This window comes from Amphibalanus amphitrite, unplaced genomic scaffold (genome assembly GCF_019059575.1).
Source record: "Amphibalanus amphitrite isolate SeventyFive unplaced genomic scaffold, NRLGWU_Aamphi_draft 000875F_arrow, whole genome shotgun sequence".
NCBI lineage: Eukaryota > Metazoa > Arthropoda > Thecostraca > Balanomorpha > Balanidae > Amphibalanus > Amphibalanus amphitrite.
This window is the reverse complement of record NW_024882369.1, coordinates 285,268-305,000: the sequence shown is the minus strand read 5'-3', so window position 1 is coordinate 305,000 and position 19,733 is coordinate 285,268. Positions and strand designations below refer to the sequence as shown.

General features: G+C 49.4%; 1 protein-coding gene and 1 long non-coding RNA gene across 2 annotated transcripts in view; one reads left to right on the top strand and one right to left on the bottom strand.

Moving 5' to 3' along the window:
* LOC122367522 overlaps window positions 1-8,594 on the bottom strand; it is a 15,541-nt gene extending 6,947 nt beyond the window's left edge. The window contains exons 1-2 of the long non-coding RNA XR_006254071.1: window positions 8,511-8,594; window positions 3,539-3,753 (exon numbers count right to left, since the gene is read on the bottom strand). This is a non-coding gene — a long non-coding RNA (uncharacterized LOC122367522). The remainder of the gene's footprint in view (window positions 1-3,538; window positions 3,754-8,510) is intronic.
* A 5,462-nt stretch (window positions 8,595-14,056) lies between these two features.
* LOC122367515 (3-hydroxyanthranilate 3,4-dioxygenase-like) lies at window positions 14,057-19,642 on the top strand. The gene is made up of 6 exons (XM_043340649.1): window positions 14,057-14,376; window positions 14,847-15,012; window positions 15,247-15,356; window positions 15,734-15,914; window positions 17,638-17,808; window positions 18,216-19,642. Exons 1-6 carry the CDS (start codon window positions 14,297-14,299, stop codon window positions 18,390-18,392), a joined length of 885 nt encoding a protein of 294 aa, XP_043196584.1. The 5' UTR covers window positions 14,057-14,296; the 3' UTR covers window positions 18,393-19,642.
* The last annotated feature ends 91 nt before the right edge of the window (window positions 19,643-19,733 follow it).

The window sequence follows — 19,733 nt, the reverse complement described above, 5'->3', positions numbered from 1 at the left end:
TTACCCGTCGCGGACCTGGCGGGTTGTTGCTATAACGAAACGGTTGCAGCTGACATAGAAGATTTGTGCGAAAATCGGATGATGTGGCTGCACAGAACAAGGAGAGCCAATTATGTTCCCAGCTAAATTCAGTAAAATGTTCTCTAAATACGAAGCACGTAAAATGTTCCTTAAATGCGAACCACTCGGCGTAGCTCTTCCTTGACAATGACGTCCCATTTCGCTGCTCATGACAGAAATACTGCGCATGATAAGAATTTCATTATTTAAAGCAAACGAATGAATGTAGCGTTTCATATCCAAAGAATCAGCCAAAGTTCCAACAAATGCATAATAATGCGGATTCGGCATTGCACAAAATTAGTAGTAAGCGGTGAAAATCATGACTCCACCATCTTTCGATATCTGACAGCTCCATTTCCACTTTCCATGCACGCGAGCTCGGCGGTATTTCGGTGGTGATCTCTGGTCTCCGGCTATCGGATCCTCCTGGCCATCTGAGCCAAGTGGTCATCAGTCGTCACCGGACCCGCCACCGTCCCAGGTGCGGTGCGGGCGCCGATAATCGGATTTGAGGCCACGACGGCCGCTGACATCGCGCCGGCGACGGCAACGACGCAGCGGTCGTCGATGTCGACAAGAACTCGGGAAAGGACGGAGAGGTTCTGTGTCGGACGTCTGCCGATTGTCCCTTGATATCCGCTGAGATCTTATGAGTCTTAACGGGAGGTAATTTGGGATGAAATTGTCTGTCAAAATGGTGAAAAATGATACCTACTTTGGTCACGCATTGTCGGGGATCTATAATTGCATAATATCGACAGTTATTACATAATCGCTCCTCATTCTCTCGTATTGATGACATAAGCGGACGCCAACTAGACGTAAAGACATTGACATTATGAAGACATGACGTTCACGAGTCAAAGGAGGCTCATACAGCGGCGTATTTAGAAAATCGCGAAGGGGGGGGGCAAGGGTTTGGAGGGCGCCACCTCACCCAAGGAGGGCGCCATACGGTCGCGAGATAAAAAATCGCTCAGTGGGGGTTGGGGGGTTGGGAGGCGTTTTTTACCATGCCACCAGTTTTTTTTTTTTGCGTAACCTCGTATAGGTCGTGCTGCATTGATTTTGCATCGTGTGTATTCATTATACTCCAGGTCACAAAAGGTCAAGTGTTCTTGAAATGCTGCGCCGAAGGCGCGCGAAATTTTTGAAAACAACCTTTTCCTCCGCTTTTTAGGCACGCCTTTTATACGATCACTGTTCAAAGCTCCTCTCGCTCTTTTACCAAATTTGAAGGTGTAAAAAATACCTAAGGTTTGGTCGGGCCGCTGCCACACAAACTGTACAGAAAGCTTGGCTCATGGGTGTCGATGTATAAAAGTTTATTGGCGGTGGCATATCTACGCACCAGATCACCGTATCGGATTGATACCGGAGCGCGAGCTGCGTAAACATCATCCAAATTACCTCAGACCAGCCTTCATAGCCTTCTCACAGATGCATACAGTGTACCCACATAACCAGTTTCAATCACCGAAACTTCAGATGCCTGCTGTTGCGCCCGAACCTGTTGACAATACTTAATCGTAATCCATATAGATGCCATGATGTACGTAAAGTAGGATCAATTCGTTAAGACCAAAGACGTGTTTTATGCATCGTAGAGCGTAGATAGTTTTGGTAGGTATAGATACTTCATTCATTGTGCTGAATGCACGTTCATTTGTGGCAGTTTTCACAGGCAAGACATCAACTATGTGCAATAGAACGACTAAGTTGAAAAACATGCCAAAGGAGTAAATAAATGATAGGAGGGCAGCGATCAACGGATGTTGCCAATAGGTAGAAGGGCTGCGATCCACAGGAGGGCACTAATAGGTAGAAGAGCCCCGATCAACATCCCGAGTTTCGACAGTAGGGCACCGATAGGTAGGAAGTTGGCGAGCAGCAGGAGGGCGCCAATGGATAGAAGGGCAGCGATCAACAGGAGGGCACCAAGAGGTAGGAGGGCGCCGATCAACAATCAACAGGAGGGCGCCACCAGGTAAGAGGGTGGCGAGGAACAGGAGAGCACCAATAGGAGGGTGGCGATCAACAAGAGGTCGCCAATAGGTGTAAGGGCGGTCATCAACTGGAAGTCGCCAATGAGCGGAAGGGTGACGATTAAAATGGGGGTGGCAATGGTGAGGAGGGCGCCTTTGCTCAAGAGGATGACACGAACAGGAGGGCGTCTGTGCGGAGGGCGCTGGTCAACAGGAAGGTGCCAGTGGATAGGAGGGCGGTGATCAACAGGAGGGTGCCAGTGGTTAGGAGGGCGGCGATCTACACGAGGGCGCCAATAGAAGGGCCCCGATTAACATTCAACAGGAAGGACTAGGGAACCAATAGGTAGGAGGGCGGCACTGAACAAGAGGGTGCCAAAAGGGAGAAAGGCGGCCTTCAAAATTTCACATGAGGGCTCAATAGGTAGGAGAGCGCCAATAATTATGAGGACGCCGATCAGCAGAAGGGCGGCAATGTGTAGCAGGGTGGCGACCTACAGGAGGGCGCCTTCGGGTGAGAGGGCGCTTATTTACAGGACAGCGGCTTACATAGGCGACCACCGTTACGCTTAGAGAGCTACAGCCTACAAATGTGGTTGGAGGGCGCCCGAGGGAGCCCTCCAACCGTATTTGGAGGGCGTATTTGGAATGGGCGTCCTCCGAGGGCGCCCTCCATCCGTATTTTCCCTGTAAACACATTCGCGATTGGAGGGCGCCCTCCAGTCGCGATTGTTTTTCGATTCGATTATATCACAATTGCATTTGCGATTGGAGGGCGCCTTCGGCGCCCTCCAATCGTAAAGGGCGCCTTCGGCGCCCAAGGGGGGGGCCATGGCCCAGTGGCCCCCCCCCTGCCTACGCCCCTGGGCTCATAACTACTACTGCTCTACAAGCATTACAGCATCACATGCAGTGTTTACAGCCACATCAAGGAATGGGACCGAACTGATGTCGCAAATCATTCAATCCTAAAGAATGATGTCATGCTTGCTCAGCGATTACGAAAAATAACAAAAAGAAAAATGAACTTTATAGACTCCGACTTAGGAATGATGCCTATATGTGTCTCAATAAAGACGTAAGCAGATACAATTCAAGAACGACACAAATTTTACAAGAGTTTCCAGATAACATCCGCCTATTTTTTTTTTTTGTCACGTAACAATGAGTTCACGCCACTGCATGACGCTCCCTAATTACCAGTTGACATTTCAGGCGTTTGGAGTTGGCATACCATGCATGCAGGGCGTGTCTGGAGTTGACATTCTATGCGTGCTTGACGCGTGCGCCGTGCGGATGATGCCCCGGAGTTGGCTTAGCTAGCGTTGGCATAACAGGCGTGCAGTGGGCGCTTCAGGAGTTAACATGTGCATTTTGCACGCATGCAGTGGTGCGTTTTCTTGAGTTGCGCATACGGTTTCGGTACGTCTGGAGTTGAAAGGCTGCAGGTGCACTGTGCAGTGAGCGCGTCTAGCGCTAGTAATACTCACGTTGCGATGACGACCGACGTATGATGTTCTCGAGGAAGGTGTTTTGCGGGGCGACGAGGCCCCTCCTGCCTCCCGGCATGGCCGGCGGTGGGGGCGTCGGCGGCGCGAGGGCTCAGGGGCGCCGCTGTAGGGCCGGGGGCGCTGCACGGCGCGCCGGAGGACACTCAGCAGCCGGGCCATGCAGAGAGGGCGCCGCCGCACGCCGGCATCCCCGTCTGCCGAGGAACGGTTGGTAAGCGACAGGTCACAACTCATTTAGTTGCTATGCACACGGGTTGTTGGGGGCCGAGAGAATATAACGAACGACTTGCATGAGTTATTGCGACTGCAGTCGCATAGGAACTTATGGGTCGCAAGTTCCCGTGGCCCATGGGAACCTACCTAGATATATTGTTCATGAGAGACGACAAAATCGGTATTTACATATCAACATTCTGTTTCCGGACAAATAAGTCTTCATTGTTTTAACAATGCAAAAGGGACACAAAAAATGGATTAGCTAGCGACATGAGATATCACATTCGTAGCAGCACAGACTATCACACCCTGCCACCTAAGCAAAAAAAAAGGTAAAAGGCAAAATACACATAGTTAGGCCTTAGTATAACGTGCCGTCACACCCGCGTGCTTCAGGTGCTCTGCTCAGAAAACACTTGTAAACGGAGGCTGAATGCATACCGGGATGGCTTAGACCAGGCTTACAAGGACAGGACTCTGATTACCAAAGTGACTGACACTTTGGTAAGAATTCGGAAAAAAAATCTTGGAAGGCCTTGGAACTATTCTCGTGGCGTCATTCCCACCGTAGAGCTTTTCGCACAACTTCATTATCAGAGCTGGGCGCGTTCCTCGATTTTCGGTAGTGCGTTAGCGTTCCTGCGTTCCTCCGGCCGCGGTTAGTGCGTTCCTGGAATAGCGTTCCTCAATTTTTTCGCTCGGTGCGTTAGCGTTCCTGCGTTCCTGCGTCCCAAACTGTTATCCCGTATTGTATTCTGGCCCTACCAAGCAGCAAATCATACCAAAATCAGTGCAACGCAACACTGTAGCGGACAAAGTAGGCAAATCGCGCCAGTCCAACACTACAGGCGTGTTCTTCACAACCGAAGTCGTGGACAAAGAAATACCGCCGAACCACGCGGCGCGGGCCCAACCAAACACGGGGCGAATCGATCACAGAATACCCAGAATGGCGACGCGGGGCCGAAAAGCAGCTCGACATCTCTTTTCCGAATCGAATATCTGAAATACGTTTTACCAATATCATCCGTAGGGTTTTCAACAAAAATACGACCTGCTTAAAAACAATAGTTAAGTTGAAAGATGTATCTAAGTAAAAGTTATCATATTTACTTTACACATTTGATGCCTGAAACCGAATCGAATAGTGAACATCACCACTAAATCTAAACAAGCCTTCCTCGATTCGACCGACAAGTGGCGCCTCTACCGGCAAACACACGTACTCGAGTTTCAAACATTTGACACAGAGGTCATTGGCAGGAATATGATTTTTCGGGTGGTTCCGCAAGAACGCAGGAACGCTTCAAAATTTCGGGTGGTGCGTTCCTCTTACTTACGTTCCTTTGAAAAACTTTGCGTTCCTGCGTTCTTGCGTTCCTAAAAAGGGCGGTGCGTACGTACGGAAGAACGCAGGAACGCACTAAAGGAACGCACTTGCCCAGCTCTGTTCATTATACCTATATTTATCATTTCATTGGGGTAAGTGAAATTTTCCCATAAATATGTCTAGGTATTAGTACCTATCGCCTAAATCCCAGCACGTATGGTGATTACTCACTCAGGTTATTTATTCGGAATCTCTTCACGGATTACATCTGGCTCGAGAAGCAATCCCCATCCACACTGTTCTGGTGAATCAATCCTACGCATTCGGCATTGGCTTAGCGTACTGCGAGCCCCTTGGTGCGCAGGTTTCCCCCCCGCGAGCCCGTTCCTTCCTTAGCTCTGTGCCGTCTCGATGCGGCTGAAAGTGGCGCGGAGGCGGCACCGGCGCGCAATCAGTGCCGCTGTTTGGTGACGCCGTTGCCTGGCAACTGAGACGGCTGCTGCTTGGGTGGAGGTCGATGTGACGCTGAAATATGCATGTCCGTGTCAACCGGCCGGCGCGGCCCGGGCGCGATGGCACCGATAATGTCGAGGGACGGTGGAGGCCACACCTGCCCCCGCCACAGTCACGGCAGGTGCCGCCGCTCTCAGACATTGCCGAGGCAGAATACCCTCCAATAATGTCTCAGCAGGTATGATCTTGACAGAGCTGCGTCAGGTATGATTTCCGACACAGTCGCGGTAGGTGCGGCCGCTCTTCGACATTGTGAAGGCAAAATGACCTCTGTGTTGTCCAGGCAGGAGTAAGGCGTGTCCTTTTTCGTTTTCGACACCGCAACGGCCCTGCAACGCATCAGCAGGTATGACCTCCCCGACATTGACAGATCAGGTTCGCCCTCTCCGCCAGTCAGTCACGGCAGGCATGACTTCTCCGACACCGTCACGGCAGTTATGAACTTTCAGACCCCTCAGACATAGTTAACTGGAACCTTCGGTTTTTGTCTTTTGATACAGTCAAGGACTCAGGTCAGGTGCGGTCTCTCCGACACTGCCATTGTAGAATGACCTCCGAAAATGACATGGCAAGACTCTGACACCCCGACACAGCAGGTTTGATCTTTGACAATCTCTCTGACAAGATATGATTCTGGCACCGTCACGGCAGGTATGATCTCTATTCCGACACGGCAGGTATGACTTTTGACACCATAACATATGGGATGACTTCTCTGTCACCAACATAACAGCTGTTTCCTCTTCGACACTTTCTCGGCAAGTACAGCGTCGACATGCGTCACAGAAAAAGTACGCCTCTGTGACCGTATCACGTTCTCCACCATCGTCACAGCAGAGGTCATTTGTAGCATCTGTAACACCACTACGGCTCTACTCGTAGGTTGACCTCTGACACCGTCACAAGAGGTATGTCCTCTCTGGCCTCACGGCAAGAGTAGACACCGCCTGTATGAAGCCGTCACGTTAGGCAAGAGTAGACACAGCCTGTATGAAGCCGTCAGTCACGTTACGGCAATAAGAACGTCAACAGCCAACAGATACTGGTCTCGGTACGTGCGTCACCCTTCCCTGGAAATCCAAATCGGTTCGTCGAAGCATCATGACTCATTTATAGCAACCGTCATGCGGACTTCCGTACAATCGGTGCGGGACAAACACAGCTGACTTTGATTTCCCACATAATGTAGTAAAGACAAGATAGGATTTGAAAATTGAAAACCAATGTTATGAAACTTTAGAATGCAATTACAGACGGCAATCTCAAACCTAGACCTTGCTCGGCTGAAGTGAAAAGAATTTGAAATGCCCGTACAATGTTCATACGTTGTTTTGAGTGAGCCACTGTTTTCTGTCGCTGTTTTTAAGTCGCTGTTTTCTGAATTGCTGTCTGAGATGTCCCCCAATAATGCGAGGAGACAGCGGAGTGACAGCAACGCTAGACAAAATTAGCGCGGTCATAAGGTACGCTTTGTAATGTCATGCAATGTTACACAAGAAACGGACCACATGTATCATGTTGTCACCACTGGCGGATCCAGGGGGTGTATTTGGGCCAAATACACCCCTCGCAACGCCCGAGGTCGATGAAAATTGGTAGTTTTTCCTGGAACTTAAAAAACTTTGATTTGGAAAAGATTGCTTTAAACGGCACAGCAGTGCATAAGGAATCGAAATCCGATTAATATATTTTTTTTTTAGAGAAACTTTTCTGTGGGTATGCCCCCCCCCCGCACGGCCCGCAGCGTCCAAGACCGCCCTTCTGATTCTACCCATGGTTGTTACGCTTTCGAGTCACGAATACATATGCACAGAATAGAACCACACTTTGGCTCGCGTTTCGTAGTTGCCAAGCATCTTGTAGCTACGTTAGAACGACTATCATTCACGAGTCACGGTAACGTACTCGCAAACGGACTTCAGTCCCTTGATGAGAAATGAAAGCTCCATTAGATATATAATTTTATAAAAGGCAGCACCACAAAGCAGATGTCCGAAGAAATCACTGAATTGTGACATATGAAGCTGTCTCGTAGTCACAAGTAACGGAAAGAAACTATGTTCCGTAGCTCGTATGCTGGTTGTAATTCGTCACCGTGCATTTTTATCCATCTTCACGAGCTCTCGTTTCTATACGAAATCGGTCAATCATTATTCGTTACCACATGTGGCTGGGAACACTTACTTAGATCATCTAACGATTTTTTAATCTTAACGCAACGAATTTTCTGGTTGTAATATAGGCGCAGGCAACACGATACCTATGACATGTCCGTACGTATAGGCAGTATTTACTTCAATGCCATTCAACCTCCATATTTTTTTTTTTTAATTTTACAGTTTTATGTTTCATCCCGGATAGTACACGGACGTCTTTTACGTGCCATTCGCAACAACGGGCACGGTAAAATAAGTCTCTTTGGTCTGCCGTGCATCTGAGCGTCACAACAAGTTCTAAAACAGTGCTGAATAACTACCTGTCTCGGATGACATCTTTCCGTGGCTATGTAACACAATAGGCGATGCATTAACATTTCAGCTGTTTGCAATGTGATATTTCTATGGGTGCACCAATAGGTATGCCTTTAAAACAAATCTATACAATAGGATCCTCCTAGCCATACAGTGCATTTCAATTTGCACCTCCGTTCAAGCGCTGGTAACACCTGCCTGCATATTTGCAGTGGTAACGCATTTTGAAGCGTTATCAAACAGAGGGATGGTTGAAAGCACCAACGGCAGAATCCATAGACCTAGCCGTATACCGACAACCGAGGTACGCGTGGTCTATGCAGCACCTTTTACAGCATGCTGTAAAAGGATGCATCCTTGACCTTTTGAACCGACCACGTCTGCCGGCACGTCTATCCGCGCGCTGCCTCCTTGCACCCACCTTCAGCTCAGCTCCTCCTCGACCGGCGCACCGTTCCACCACGATATAGCACACCCATGAGCCGGCACCGCGCGTGACCCTCCCGTGCCTCGAGGCGCTGTCAACTGACCGCGCGCCAGCCGACCGAGCGCGGGCGCGCGCCGGCCGGTCACGTGACCGCAGCGCGCGGCCGCGCCAGGTGATCGAACCGTACCCGGCGGCGGTATTTACCGGAGGCGTGCCCGTGTCGCCATGGTTACTCGCGACTCGACCGGTAACCTTGTCATGATATATGCACCCAGCGACCTGGAAATCTTGACCTCGTTGCATGATAGTCGGGTTTGATGTGTTTGTTCATGATCGTGGCGTTTATTTGTGAGATTAAACATTTATAAGATAGTCGTGTAGACGGGTGGTAGTTTTTTAAAAGCAATGCCATAAATAGCATGTTAGTATTACTTCCGTTACCTTTAAAGATTCATGGCAATTCTATGTAGCTAAGAATAACGGAGGTACAAATTTCGTCTTGTGCAAATTTGTTTCCATGGCATTACGAATACGGGAAAGCTCTGGCATACGTGTGCTTATTGCTACTACATAGTACATAGTGCATGGTTGTGATCAGCTTTGTCATTCCCGTGCTAGAGCGGTTAACGATCGCCGAGGATCAGGCGGAATTCAGCACGTTCCTCAGTGTCACAGAACGTCACACAGCATCACATAGCGCATGACATCAAGTCACCATTGTGTAGCCTGAGCCAGGTCTCAGCCCCTCCAGCAGGTGGTGGAGCCCTCGTAGCCGCCACCGCACGCTCTAAGCAGGGCTCGCCTGCTGGGGCCGATTGGTCGCGCGCCACCCAGGTGCGTGTGGCACCCAGCCGCGCCAGGTACCGCGCCACCGCCGCCGGCGCGCCGCCACCGCCGCCGACCGGTCAGCACGCTCATTAGCGGCCCACAGTGACCCATCGTATGACCTGTCGTCATTTGACAGCGGCCCGCGCACCTAATGGATGGTGGCGGCGCGCCCCTCGGCTCGGCTCCCGTGATACCGGCACACGGACCGAGGCCGGTAAATCACGCACCAAAACACTGACGCTCTGGTAAATGAGCGGTGACATACCAGGAGAAAATGATCTAAGGTAGAAACTGATTAAATGGGCACATGCCGTTAATCGGAATAGCAAACTTAGTTCAATGTCACCAACAAACTTCCCGAGTTACAACAATCACACCAAAGTTATTTTTGCCGTTTGGGTGGGTGAGAGAAACCATTTTCATTTTACGCATGCTAATAATTTTCAACTGCTAGTAAAAATTTGGATGAAAAAATATGTGAAAGATTATTCAGGATAGAATGAAAAAAGTTGTCTCTGCAGCAGTGTTGGTATTGACCATTAAATTTTGAGACACAGAAGAATAATTTGATTTTAGCTATTCATGCTACCTATTTCCATGAACATATTTGATCTTGATGAATTTCAAATGTTTTTGACGAGCTTTGCAGTACAGACGTTTCCAGATTCCGTGAAGAACAAAATTCATGATCGAAAAAAGTCACTTGCGTCGACCTTCATATTTATAATGTTCAAAGAACGGTGTGGACTATTGAATGTGGACTGTGTGGGCAGGGGCCCGGGAACGATTTTCAAGTTGGGGGGGGGCGAGCCTAAAATACCTGACATGATGCATATGAAACAGTGGCGTAGCTAGGGGTCTAAGGGGACACTAAACCATCGGGATAAAGGGGACCCTCGGGTCCGAGGGGCCCTGCGGCGCCATTTGACCGCTGTGGGTTAACGATGGCCATATTTCTACTCAGAAGGGCCCCATGGGGCTCGTCAGAGCACCTCATGGGCCCTAAATAGCCACACTAAGATCTCCATAAGGGTCCGACGCCGGCGTCTGAGGGCCTCTTGCGGCTTTTAAGGACACCTCGGTGATCTCCAAAGGCCCGTTACTGGCCTCTGAGAGGTCTTACCGGCCTATGAGGTGCCAGTTCTAGGGGCATTTCCCGCCGGTGATGGTCCCACACTTAATTTTCTGAGGGCCCCATAACGGCAACTGTGGGGCCCTCGTCGGCGCCTATGAGGGCCGGTCTTTAAGGACCCCACAGGACTTCTGCCGGTGTAAGGTCCCCTTGCCGGTCACTGAGACTCCCTGCCGGCTTGTAGAGAGTTCGCGTCAGCAGCACTAAAGGCCCCACACCCGTCTGTAACGGCCCCACACCAGCGTCTATGAGGATCCACAGCAACGCCTGTAAGGACCCTCATCGGCGCCTCTGAGAGAATCACACCACTAGCACCTCTGAGCGTCCACACCGGCACCTGCATGGCGGCCCCACACCAGTGCCTCTAAAGGCCCCTTACCGGCGGCTCTGAGGGCCCTACGCCGGTGATTCTGAGGGTGCTACCGATAACCGAAGGCACCACACAAGCCCTTAGTGTCGCTGAGCTTTAATCCCATACCGGCCCTCCGAGGGCGCCACGTCAGTGCACTCATTGCCCCACACCCCTCCATCACATCCGGAGCGGGTAAACTGTGTTATACCTATAATAGCAACGATTTTACCACCTTGTATAGTCGACTACAGAATGATGTTCCACTTTTCACAGGCAATTATTTGCCTGGAGTGGTAGGATGTGCCGCATCACACGGGCTGAGTTCACAAATTATAGCTTTGTCCCAATGCTCACAATTGCGTGATAAACGGCACAACTTAGCGCTCCGGTTAGTTACTGATAGCTTCTGAGGAGTGGAACATCATTCTGTAGTCGACTACACGTTATGTATTTCTCAAAGTTGACTCAAGCTGGTGCAGTATAAAATCTGGCCTGCCAAACTTATGGCCACGATCAGGCCCAAATCAAAGCGGGATGACAATAGTCAATAGCAGATGTTGTCAAATCGATGCCTACTGTATCAGCAGAAACCATTCAGATGGCAAGGAAAATGCCATGTGTTGATGCGTAGATGTATAAAGGAAACAAGAAGGAAAAAAGTCCGGAAAAGGGAGGAAAGATCCTTTCTCGCTGCCTCAATGTTGAGGGGGCGCCGCCCCCTCGGCTCTCAAGTTGGGGGGGCAAGCGCCCCCGCTGCTCCCCCTGTTCCCGGGTCTATGTGTGTGGGTTGTGCACCGGTCTTCCAGCCAGTTAGAGACTATTGCTTCTTGCGGATATTTAAATAATGACTGAATACATGCAACAATTCATTCAGCCGGTTTGGGATGGAAAGCTACAACCATCTCGACATGCGAATGATTACGGTACTTTATGGTGAATAAATGATACAGATATACATCAATCATTTAAACGAATGTATGCCGCGGCGATTGCGTCCACTGTCGTTTCGCAATGCCTGGTGATCTCTGGACTGCAGAAGGACCTACTTGCCACTGCAATATGGAGCTATTTGCTAAACATGGTCGTCAGGCTGCCACACGCCTGGCCTGACGTTGGCCAGTTACCATGCGGACGATACATCACAACCCTATCAGCGACGGCAGCCAATTAATGTGATAAGTCTTCCAGTAATGATGGTCAATTGACCAGATGACCACGGCAGCAACGACCGCCAGACCGTCCGGTGGTATGGTTATAATAGAAACAGCATGTTGTACGTCACTCCTGTCAAGGTCGCTATGTAAGGACTAGTCTAAAGAAGAAAGGCCTAACAGCAAATACCGCTGAAATGAACTTCGCAATATTTACCTCATAGCCTGAGACTTCATAAGGCTCTGCACTGTAAACCAAATCTACAAGTTGGCTCCTTGTTACAAGTTTGGTTCCAATTCGCATAGGCGTCACCTTGTCGATTCACCAGCCCCAGGCTTGTTGGCTAACAAACTAACAGTTTGTCTACAAGTTTGGTTCCAATTCGCATAGGCGTCACCTTGTCGATTCACCAGCCCCAGGCTTGTTGGCCAACAAACTAGCAGTTTGTCTACAAGTTTGGTTCCAATTCGCATAGGCGTCACCTTGTCGATTCACCAACCCCAGGCGTGTTGGCCAACAAACTAACAGTTTGTCTACAAGTTTGGTTCCAATTCGCATAGGCGTCACCTTGTTGAGTACTAGTCTGGGCCTTGTGAACCTACCAACTTCTGGATAGGCATAGCCGTTTCCTTGTCGGTTCAACAACCCCTGGTTTGTTGATGAACTAGCCTTTGACTGGGCATTGCTAGTTTACAAATTGTCAACAAGTAAGTGTACTAACGCTCAGTTCGAACTTGTTCTTCCTTACAATCGCTTTGTTTGCGTTGATAACCTTAAGAACTTACGATTCGCGTTCGTTTTCAATTGCCACGATACTGATTCAGGAAATATTTTCTATACGGACAGGTCATTTTTTGGCTGGAAGTGGTGCACAAAATCATGACTGGCATCAGTTATTGCTCAAAGGCTTGTGCTGACAAGAAACGAAATACTGATGGGTTATATAATCGATGAATGCATACACCACATCCATTCGGAAGTTTCTGGAATCATTAGTATTTATTACGGTTACGTACCTACATCACGTAGTATGTAATTAATACTATTGACTGGAGACAATTCCAAGTGCATATTTTCGAATGGATGTGGTAAATGCATGAGGTATAAGGTATACCTATCGTGCACCGTCAGCATATAAGTCTTTGAAGCAAGAACTGCTGCGTATGTGGAAGAACATGGTTTTGTGCATCGCATCAAGCCAGAAGTATAACATGCCCGTATGACGAATATTTCCACATTGACCATAACAATCATGGCAGTTGCACGATCACGCAGATAATTCGAATAAAGCATGATCGCCAACCAGATTAGCTTTTACAGCCCATATATGTCCATCAGTTAAGTTAAAAATACAAAGAGTTGAATTAAAGGCAAATAAATGTATTTATATATAAAAAAACACCGACCGCAAAACATCTGCTCACATGTGCATGCAAAGGTCTGGCCCACTTACATTGCGCGCGCAGGGGAAGGGAGGCGTCTCGACCGCGGGTATAGGCACGATTAGTGCGTCCCGCAGGCCAGAGCGGGCCTCACTCACAGCACGAACACCACAGTTCACATATTTCACTTTTTACTGCACAAATGCTGGAACAGCCCTCGTCGCTGATCCATGCTGCACGGCGGCCGCGCGACAACTGCTGGTTTGAACGGTTTGAAACCGCCGCGCCGGGGCCGGACGGCGACCGCTGATTGGTCCGCCAAGTCTGACGTCACGGGCGCAGCTGACCATGTGTATGCTGACCAGCTGACCAGTACAAGTTAGGCGCCGGTTAAATAACCATGCGGCAACAAGTTTCCAAAACTGGTTAAGAAACAAATGTTGAAACAAATGTAGAGTTGGTCTGGATACTGAGAAGTTGGTGTGCATAGTAACTATTGACTCGTAGTTGTCATCTGACAAGCAATGCACCAGACAACGGCTTGTTTGAAAAGTATCAGTTGGTAAACATACCAAGAGATGATTGGTTATATTACACAAGACTTGTCAATTTGGTTTACAGTGTGTTGTTAGCCGTGATCAAAACAAGACAGAGGATATGAACGCGATCTCCGGAATCGAATTGGACCGGCCATCTATCAATCTGCCAGACACGCTGTCGCTGGTGGCGTCTGCCGCGCCTCTCAGGGACCGTAGAACCTGCAGCCAAACTGGCCCGGTCGTGGATCTGTTTATGATACAGGTCCGGTCGACAGGGGCGCCACGATCCGGCCGACTCTCGCCGCCCCAGGCCGGCTGCACTCGGCTCAGTACGGATCTGTCTGTGTCGTGGAGAGCCGTGCCGCCTCGTCCGGCCGAGGGATATCTGTGTTACCATGGCGACCAAGACGACAACGGCGCAGTGGATCGACGCTAATAAAGCGTCGTTCCTGCCCCCGGTGTGCAATAAAATGCTGTAAGTATACTGGGCGCTTAGTTACCGGGAACTTCGCGTCTGCTAGATCTGGCTTGTTCCGGTCTGGAGAGCAAACCGTGAAACTCTCACGCTCGTATTTCAAACTTTGGCATTTGAAATAACAGAAGCATCGTAATGTTGAGGTTGACGGGTGAAACGTTAACTCCGACCAGGCATTGCCTGGGTTGTGTCGCCACTCATGACCTGCTGTGGAGGTGTTCAATTTAGTCATACTACTGCAGGCTTAAACGGAAAACAATTAGCATAAGAAAATCGGAAATAGGTCACTAATCGTAAGGCGTAATTCGCATGTAAGTCGGCTACCCGGATTAGATTTCCGCAACCAATGGCCGTTGAGGCCCGGAAATTAAAAGGTACCAAATACCAAAGTCGAGATAAAATCTTGGATCGGAGAAGTGCTAGAAATTAAGGAGGAGAGCTGCATGACCGACCAAACCACTGTTTACCAGACACGGCGATGGCCAACTGAAGGTGTTCTACGTTGGTGGCCCAAACGTGAGGAAGGACTTCCACCTGGAGGAAGGAGAAGAGGTATTCTACCAGAGGCAAGGCGACATCAACGTCGTGACCCTGCAAAATGGCGAGTTCAAGGACATCAAAATCAAGGAAGGGGAGGTGAGCACAGCACCGGCATACGGGATGCCTAACTTCCTGTCGTCTCCTGACTCATGCTTCATCAAACATCGATGGCAATGTTTGACATCGGGGCCGTGCAACGATTTCAGTAAACATTCCTTATATGATAATGCTCAGATTACCTATATATAAGACGTTCGAGTAGCCTGACCTCATGGAAGTTGTTGCCTGTTGCCACGATTTTGACCTCATCTCTTGCCCGTCTTTTGTCAGATTTTTCTGCTGCCGGGTAAGATCCCGCACTCGCCGCAGCGCTATCAGGACACCACGGGGATGGTGATTGAACGGGAGAGGGTCAAGGACCAGGAGTACGACTGTCTTAGGTGGGTGTAAATCTATCCAGTATCCACAAGGAACCTAGGACCGGTGAGATTACTTAATATCCCGAGCCGATGGCTATATCGTGCAAACGTAAGGATGTAGCTTATAAAATTAAACAAAACCTTCATTCAAATTAAGTCACGCAATTGATAACAAGTCGCTCGCAGCTACATTGGAAAACAATCGTCCTCTTATGCATAACAGAAAATATAAATCGAAGTATCTTCAAGATAATGTTCAGCTTAATATAGAACACGAAAACAATACGCGACCTTTCAACTAACAACATCGTTGAGCTAAGGCGTTGTAAAGACTTTATTATTCGTTATGAGCCGCAATCCACCACAAAGCAGTCAGCCATATCCCGCCCACCTTGCAGATACTATGTGGGCGAGACAACAAACATTCTGTGGGAGCGCTGGTTCTACTGCGTCGACCTCGGGTCACAGCTGGGGCCGGTCATCAAGGACTTTTTCGACTCTGAGGAGCATCGCACCAACCAGCCGGGCCTCGGATCCTTCATGTGTCCGGCGTACTTCGAACCGGACCCCGTCAGACAAGTGGGTGGCTTAACCCTCGCGGGCCCGGGGGGGCGTTTTTCGCCCCCCCCCCTGGCGAATATTTGCGATAGCTCCCGAACGATTAGGGATAGGAAGGCGAAACTTTCAGTACCTTTTCTCCCATCCATTTGACATCTTCTGTAGTAAAAAATTTGGACCTAGCCCCCTTGATGACGTCACAAGGTCGATTTTTCTAAACCCCTGCACGGCAAACTTCGGCGTCACAGACGCGAACTTCAAATAGCTGCTAAAAATAGAGTTTTAGAGATAAAGACAAATTACGAAAACGGTTGTGTAGCGTTTGACCTAGAGAAAAATAGAAAAATAGTTTCGGTGACCTGAGGTCAGAGGTCAGGTCAACGACCCCGAAATGTGGTTTTAGTTTTTCGCAAATAACTTCGACAAAAATGGTCCTAGAGCTACGGCAGTGGTACCATCGCATTCGCCTTGTCAAGCCGCGTCGAATGATATATATTTTGTTTGGAAAAGGTCAAATTTTATGTTGACCTCATGTGACCTCGAATGACCTTTGGTTGACCTTGACACATGAAAGGTCGTTCATGATGAATTTGTACCCGCTGATCACGAATCTGGCATCTATTTTCCTCTAAGCTTTCATTTAGAGCTTCCGGATGGCAAAATTGTCTTATTTATTATTACTAACTTAAATCAGTGAAATAGCCTCTAGCAAGGATACTCTTCTGTGACCTTGACCTTTGAGCAGCCTTGTATCGTAAGATGAACCACAAATAGGGGACTGATAAGCCTCAAAACATTTCAAAACATTTTGGAAGTTAGCACGCAAGATGTACGAAAAAGTGCAAAGTTTGAGGTCAATTTTGGGCGTGACCTTGACCTTGACCTTTGATTATGAGCACATTTTCGGAATCCTCAGATTCTCTTCTTTCGTTTGACACCCAATTTTGCCGGTTTGATGCATCCTGCCGTCCTCTAGAAGGCTTACTTTGAGATCACTACACATGTGCCGGTTTTTGCCTTTGACCTTGACCTCTGACCTTGAAAATTGACCTGAGGTCAAAAATTTTAGGTGCCCTAGAATCGTCTCGTAAGGACCTTTCGTTTGGTATCGCTTTTGTTTGCGTAGCTCCCTTATTTATGGAGTTAGACAGGGGGGGGGCGAAAAACGCCCCCCCCCGGGCTGCGGTGGTTGGGATTACCCCCCGGGCCCGGCCGGGTTAATCTGCTATATGGTTTTCTTATAGCAGATGTGTATTGATCCCTTGCCTTTTTAGAACGGTTATAAATAGTTCTTTCTTTGTGAGTAGCGGTAAAAATGTAAATGATTTTCGGATTGAGGTTATGAAAAGCTACTGTGTTTTATGGTTTCATACTTCAGTAGTTGAACGGATTCATTCCTGGCAATACACTGAGTGAATTATGACATCGTCATCTTCTTTATTCATAACTACGAAAGCCAACATCGCCGTCACTGACAACTCATGCGGCTCCCCTCATTTGCCCCCCTCCCATAGGTGGAGAATTGTGACCAGCTGGGGGTGCTCGGGCGCAGCAAATCCGCCGCCGCCTAGCGGTGACCTTGACCCGCGCCGCCCGGCCGCGGCTCCAAAGCCAAGCCGGCGTGGCCGGCGTGGAATTGGGAGAGCTCGAGCACCCCCAGTCCAGCACAATTCTCCACCCGTGCCCCCTCCCCCCTCGTATCATCTCTCCTAACCGACTCTAACACCATGTGCTCGCCCGGCAGACGGAGGAGCCGTTCTCGCTGCAGCAGTGGATCACCAAACACCGCTCCGAGCTGGACTCTGAGGGCAGTAAGCGGCTGTTCGACCTCACCTACCAGACCGATGTGCTCGCGCTGGGGGAGGGCAAGCTGAAGGCGCACAACCCGCGCGCCGAGACCTTCCTCTGGCAAATCGTGAGTCAGTGTAGGGTTAGGTTTTTGGGATCGGGTTTCTGGGAGAACAAGAAACTTATAAATGAACTTTAAATTGTGAGATAAAAAGTAGGTATATGAAATGTTCCCGCTGTAATTAATCTACTCTGACACAAGCTACGCTGAAAGTATTCCTCTTCAGCTGCATTTCTGGCAGCAGCAGTTTACCGATAATGACAAATGACAATACGCGTCCACTGGTTATGTCTTCACTGTTCGGCGGAAGGGCAGCTGAGGAGAGGAAGCGGTGAAGTGAGGTGCAGGCCGCAGGGTGAACAATGCATCCACTAATCATGCTGTCGTCACTGTTTGGCAGGGGAGCAGCTGTGGGGTGGAGGTAGTGAAGCTAAGTTCGAACATCCACTGACGATGCTTTATCCGTTCGACAGGAGGGCAGCTGCGAGGTGGAGGTGTCCGGTGAGCTGCACACCCTGGAGGCCGACTCCACGCTCCTGGTACCCGCTGACGCCGTCTTCACGTCCTCCAGGCCCGAGGGTGGCGTCACAATCAGCGTCACCATGGACCCGCTGACCAAGAGCCGGGCCTTCGGCCACCTGAACCAGTGATTGACATCCCTAGCGCCATCACAATGGGCTGACCAGGGACGAGGAGTTCGGTCACCTGAACCAGTGAAATACGACCTCCGGGCATGCGTAGAACGGTGGAAAAAGACACCTGAGACTGAAAGACAGCTTTCGGATACTACGACAGTGAACCACGCCCTCCAGACATTTGTGACAGTAGACCACAGCATCCGAGACAGTGGACCGCGACATCTGAGACAGTGGACCGCGACATCTGAGACAGTGGATCCTCGACATCTGAGACGGTGGACCGCGACATCTGAGACGGTGGACCGCGACATCTGAGACGGTGGACCCTCGACATCTGAGACGGTGGATCCTCGACTTCTGAGACGGTGGACCGCGACATCTGAGACGGTGGACCCTCGACATCTAAGACGGTGGACCCTCGACATCTGAGACGGTGGACCGCGACATCTGAGACGGTGGACCCTCGACACCTAAGACGGTGGACCCTCGACATCTAAGACGGTGGACCCTCGACATCTGAGACGGTGGACCCACGACACCTGAGACGATGGACCGTGACCTCTGAGACAGTGGACCGCGACATCTGAGACGATGGGGACCCGCGACATCTGAGACGGTGGACCGCGACCTTCGAACATCTGAGCTAGTGGCATACGACTCTCGAACATCTGAGACAGTGTAACACGACTTTCTAAAGGCTGAGGAAGTGGCCCACGACTTTCGAACGCCTGAGACGGTGGAACACGACACTTGAGACACTGGACTATTACACCTGTGATGGTGAACCTCTGAGACAAAGAAACACAAACTTCGACTGCATGGCCCGCAACGGTGAAGGTATGACGTTCGAAGGTTGAGCAGGCACAGGGAACAGCAGCGGCACTAAAAAGTGGGCGGCGCGTGACAGTGCAAAGGACAGCAAAGGTCGGGGACCAAAAGTGCAAATGTTTTATCAAAAGGAGTGCACATTGTGCCGAAGTTCATGCTACGTACGGTAGAATGGCTTTTTGGGGAAAGTGCATTTTAATTGGTAGACGCCGGGAGGTGCTAATGCTAGGATGTGCTTCATGTATTAGTGATGTGGCTATGTGCTTAGCATAATCTTTCCATTATATACTCATATTCGTCATGTTGTAAGTTCAAAACTGTGTTGAATTATCAAATAAAAACAAAACAATGTAACATTTACTTTTGAAATTCATACCTGAATGCTTGAAATATGCATTGGACGTACCTATATAAAATACACCAATAGCCAAGAAGGGTATTTGTAAGGAGAGGATGTTAGAGTGGGAGATAATCAAAGTCCGGGTTGGGAATATGCAAGATATAAATAAAATAACAACTTATTGC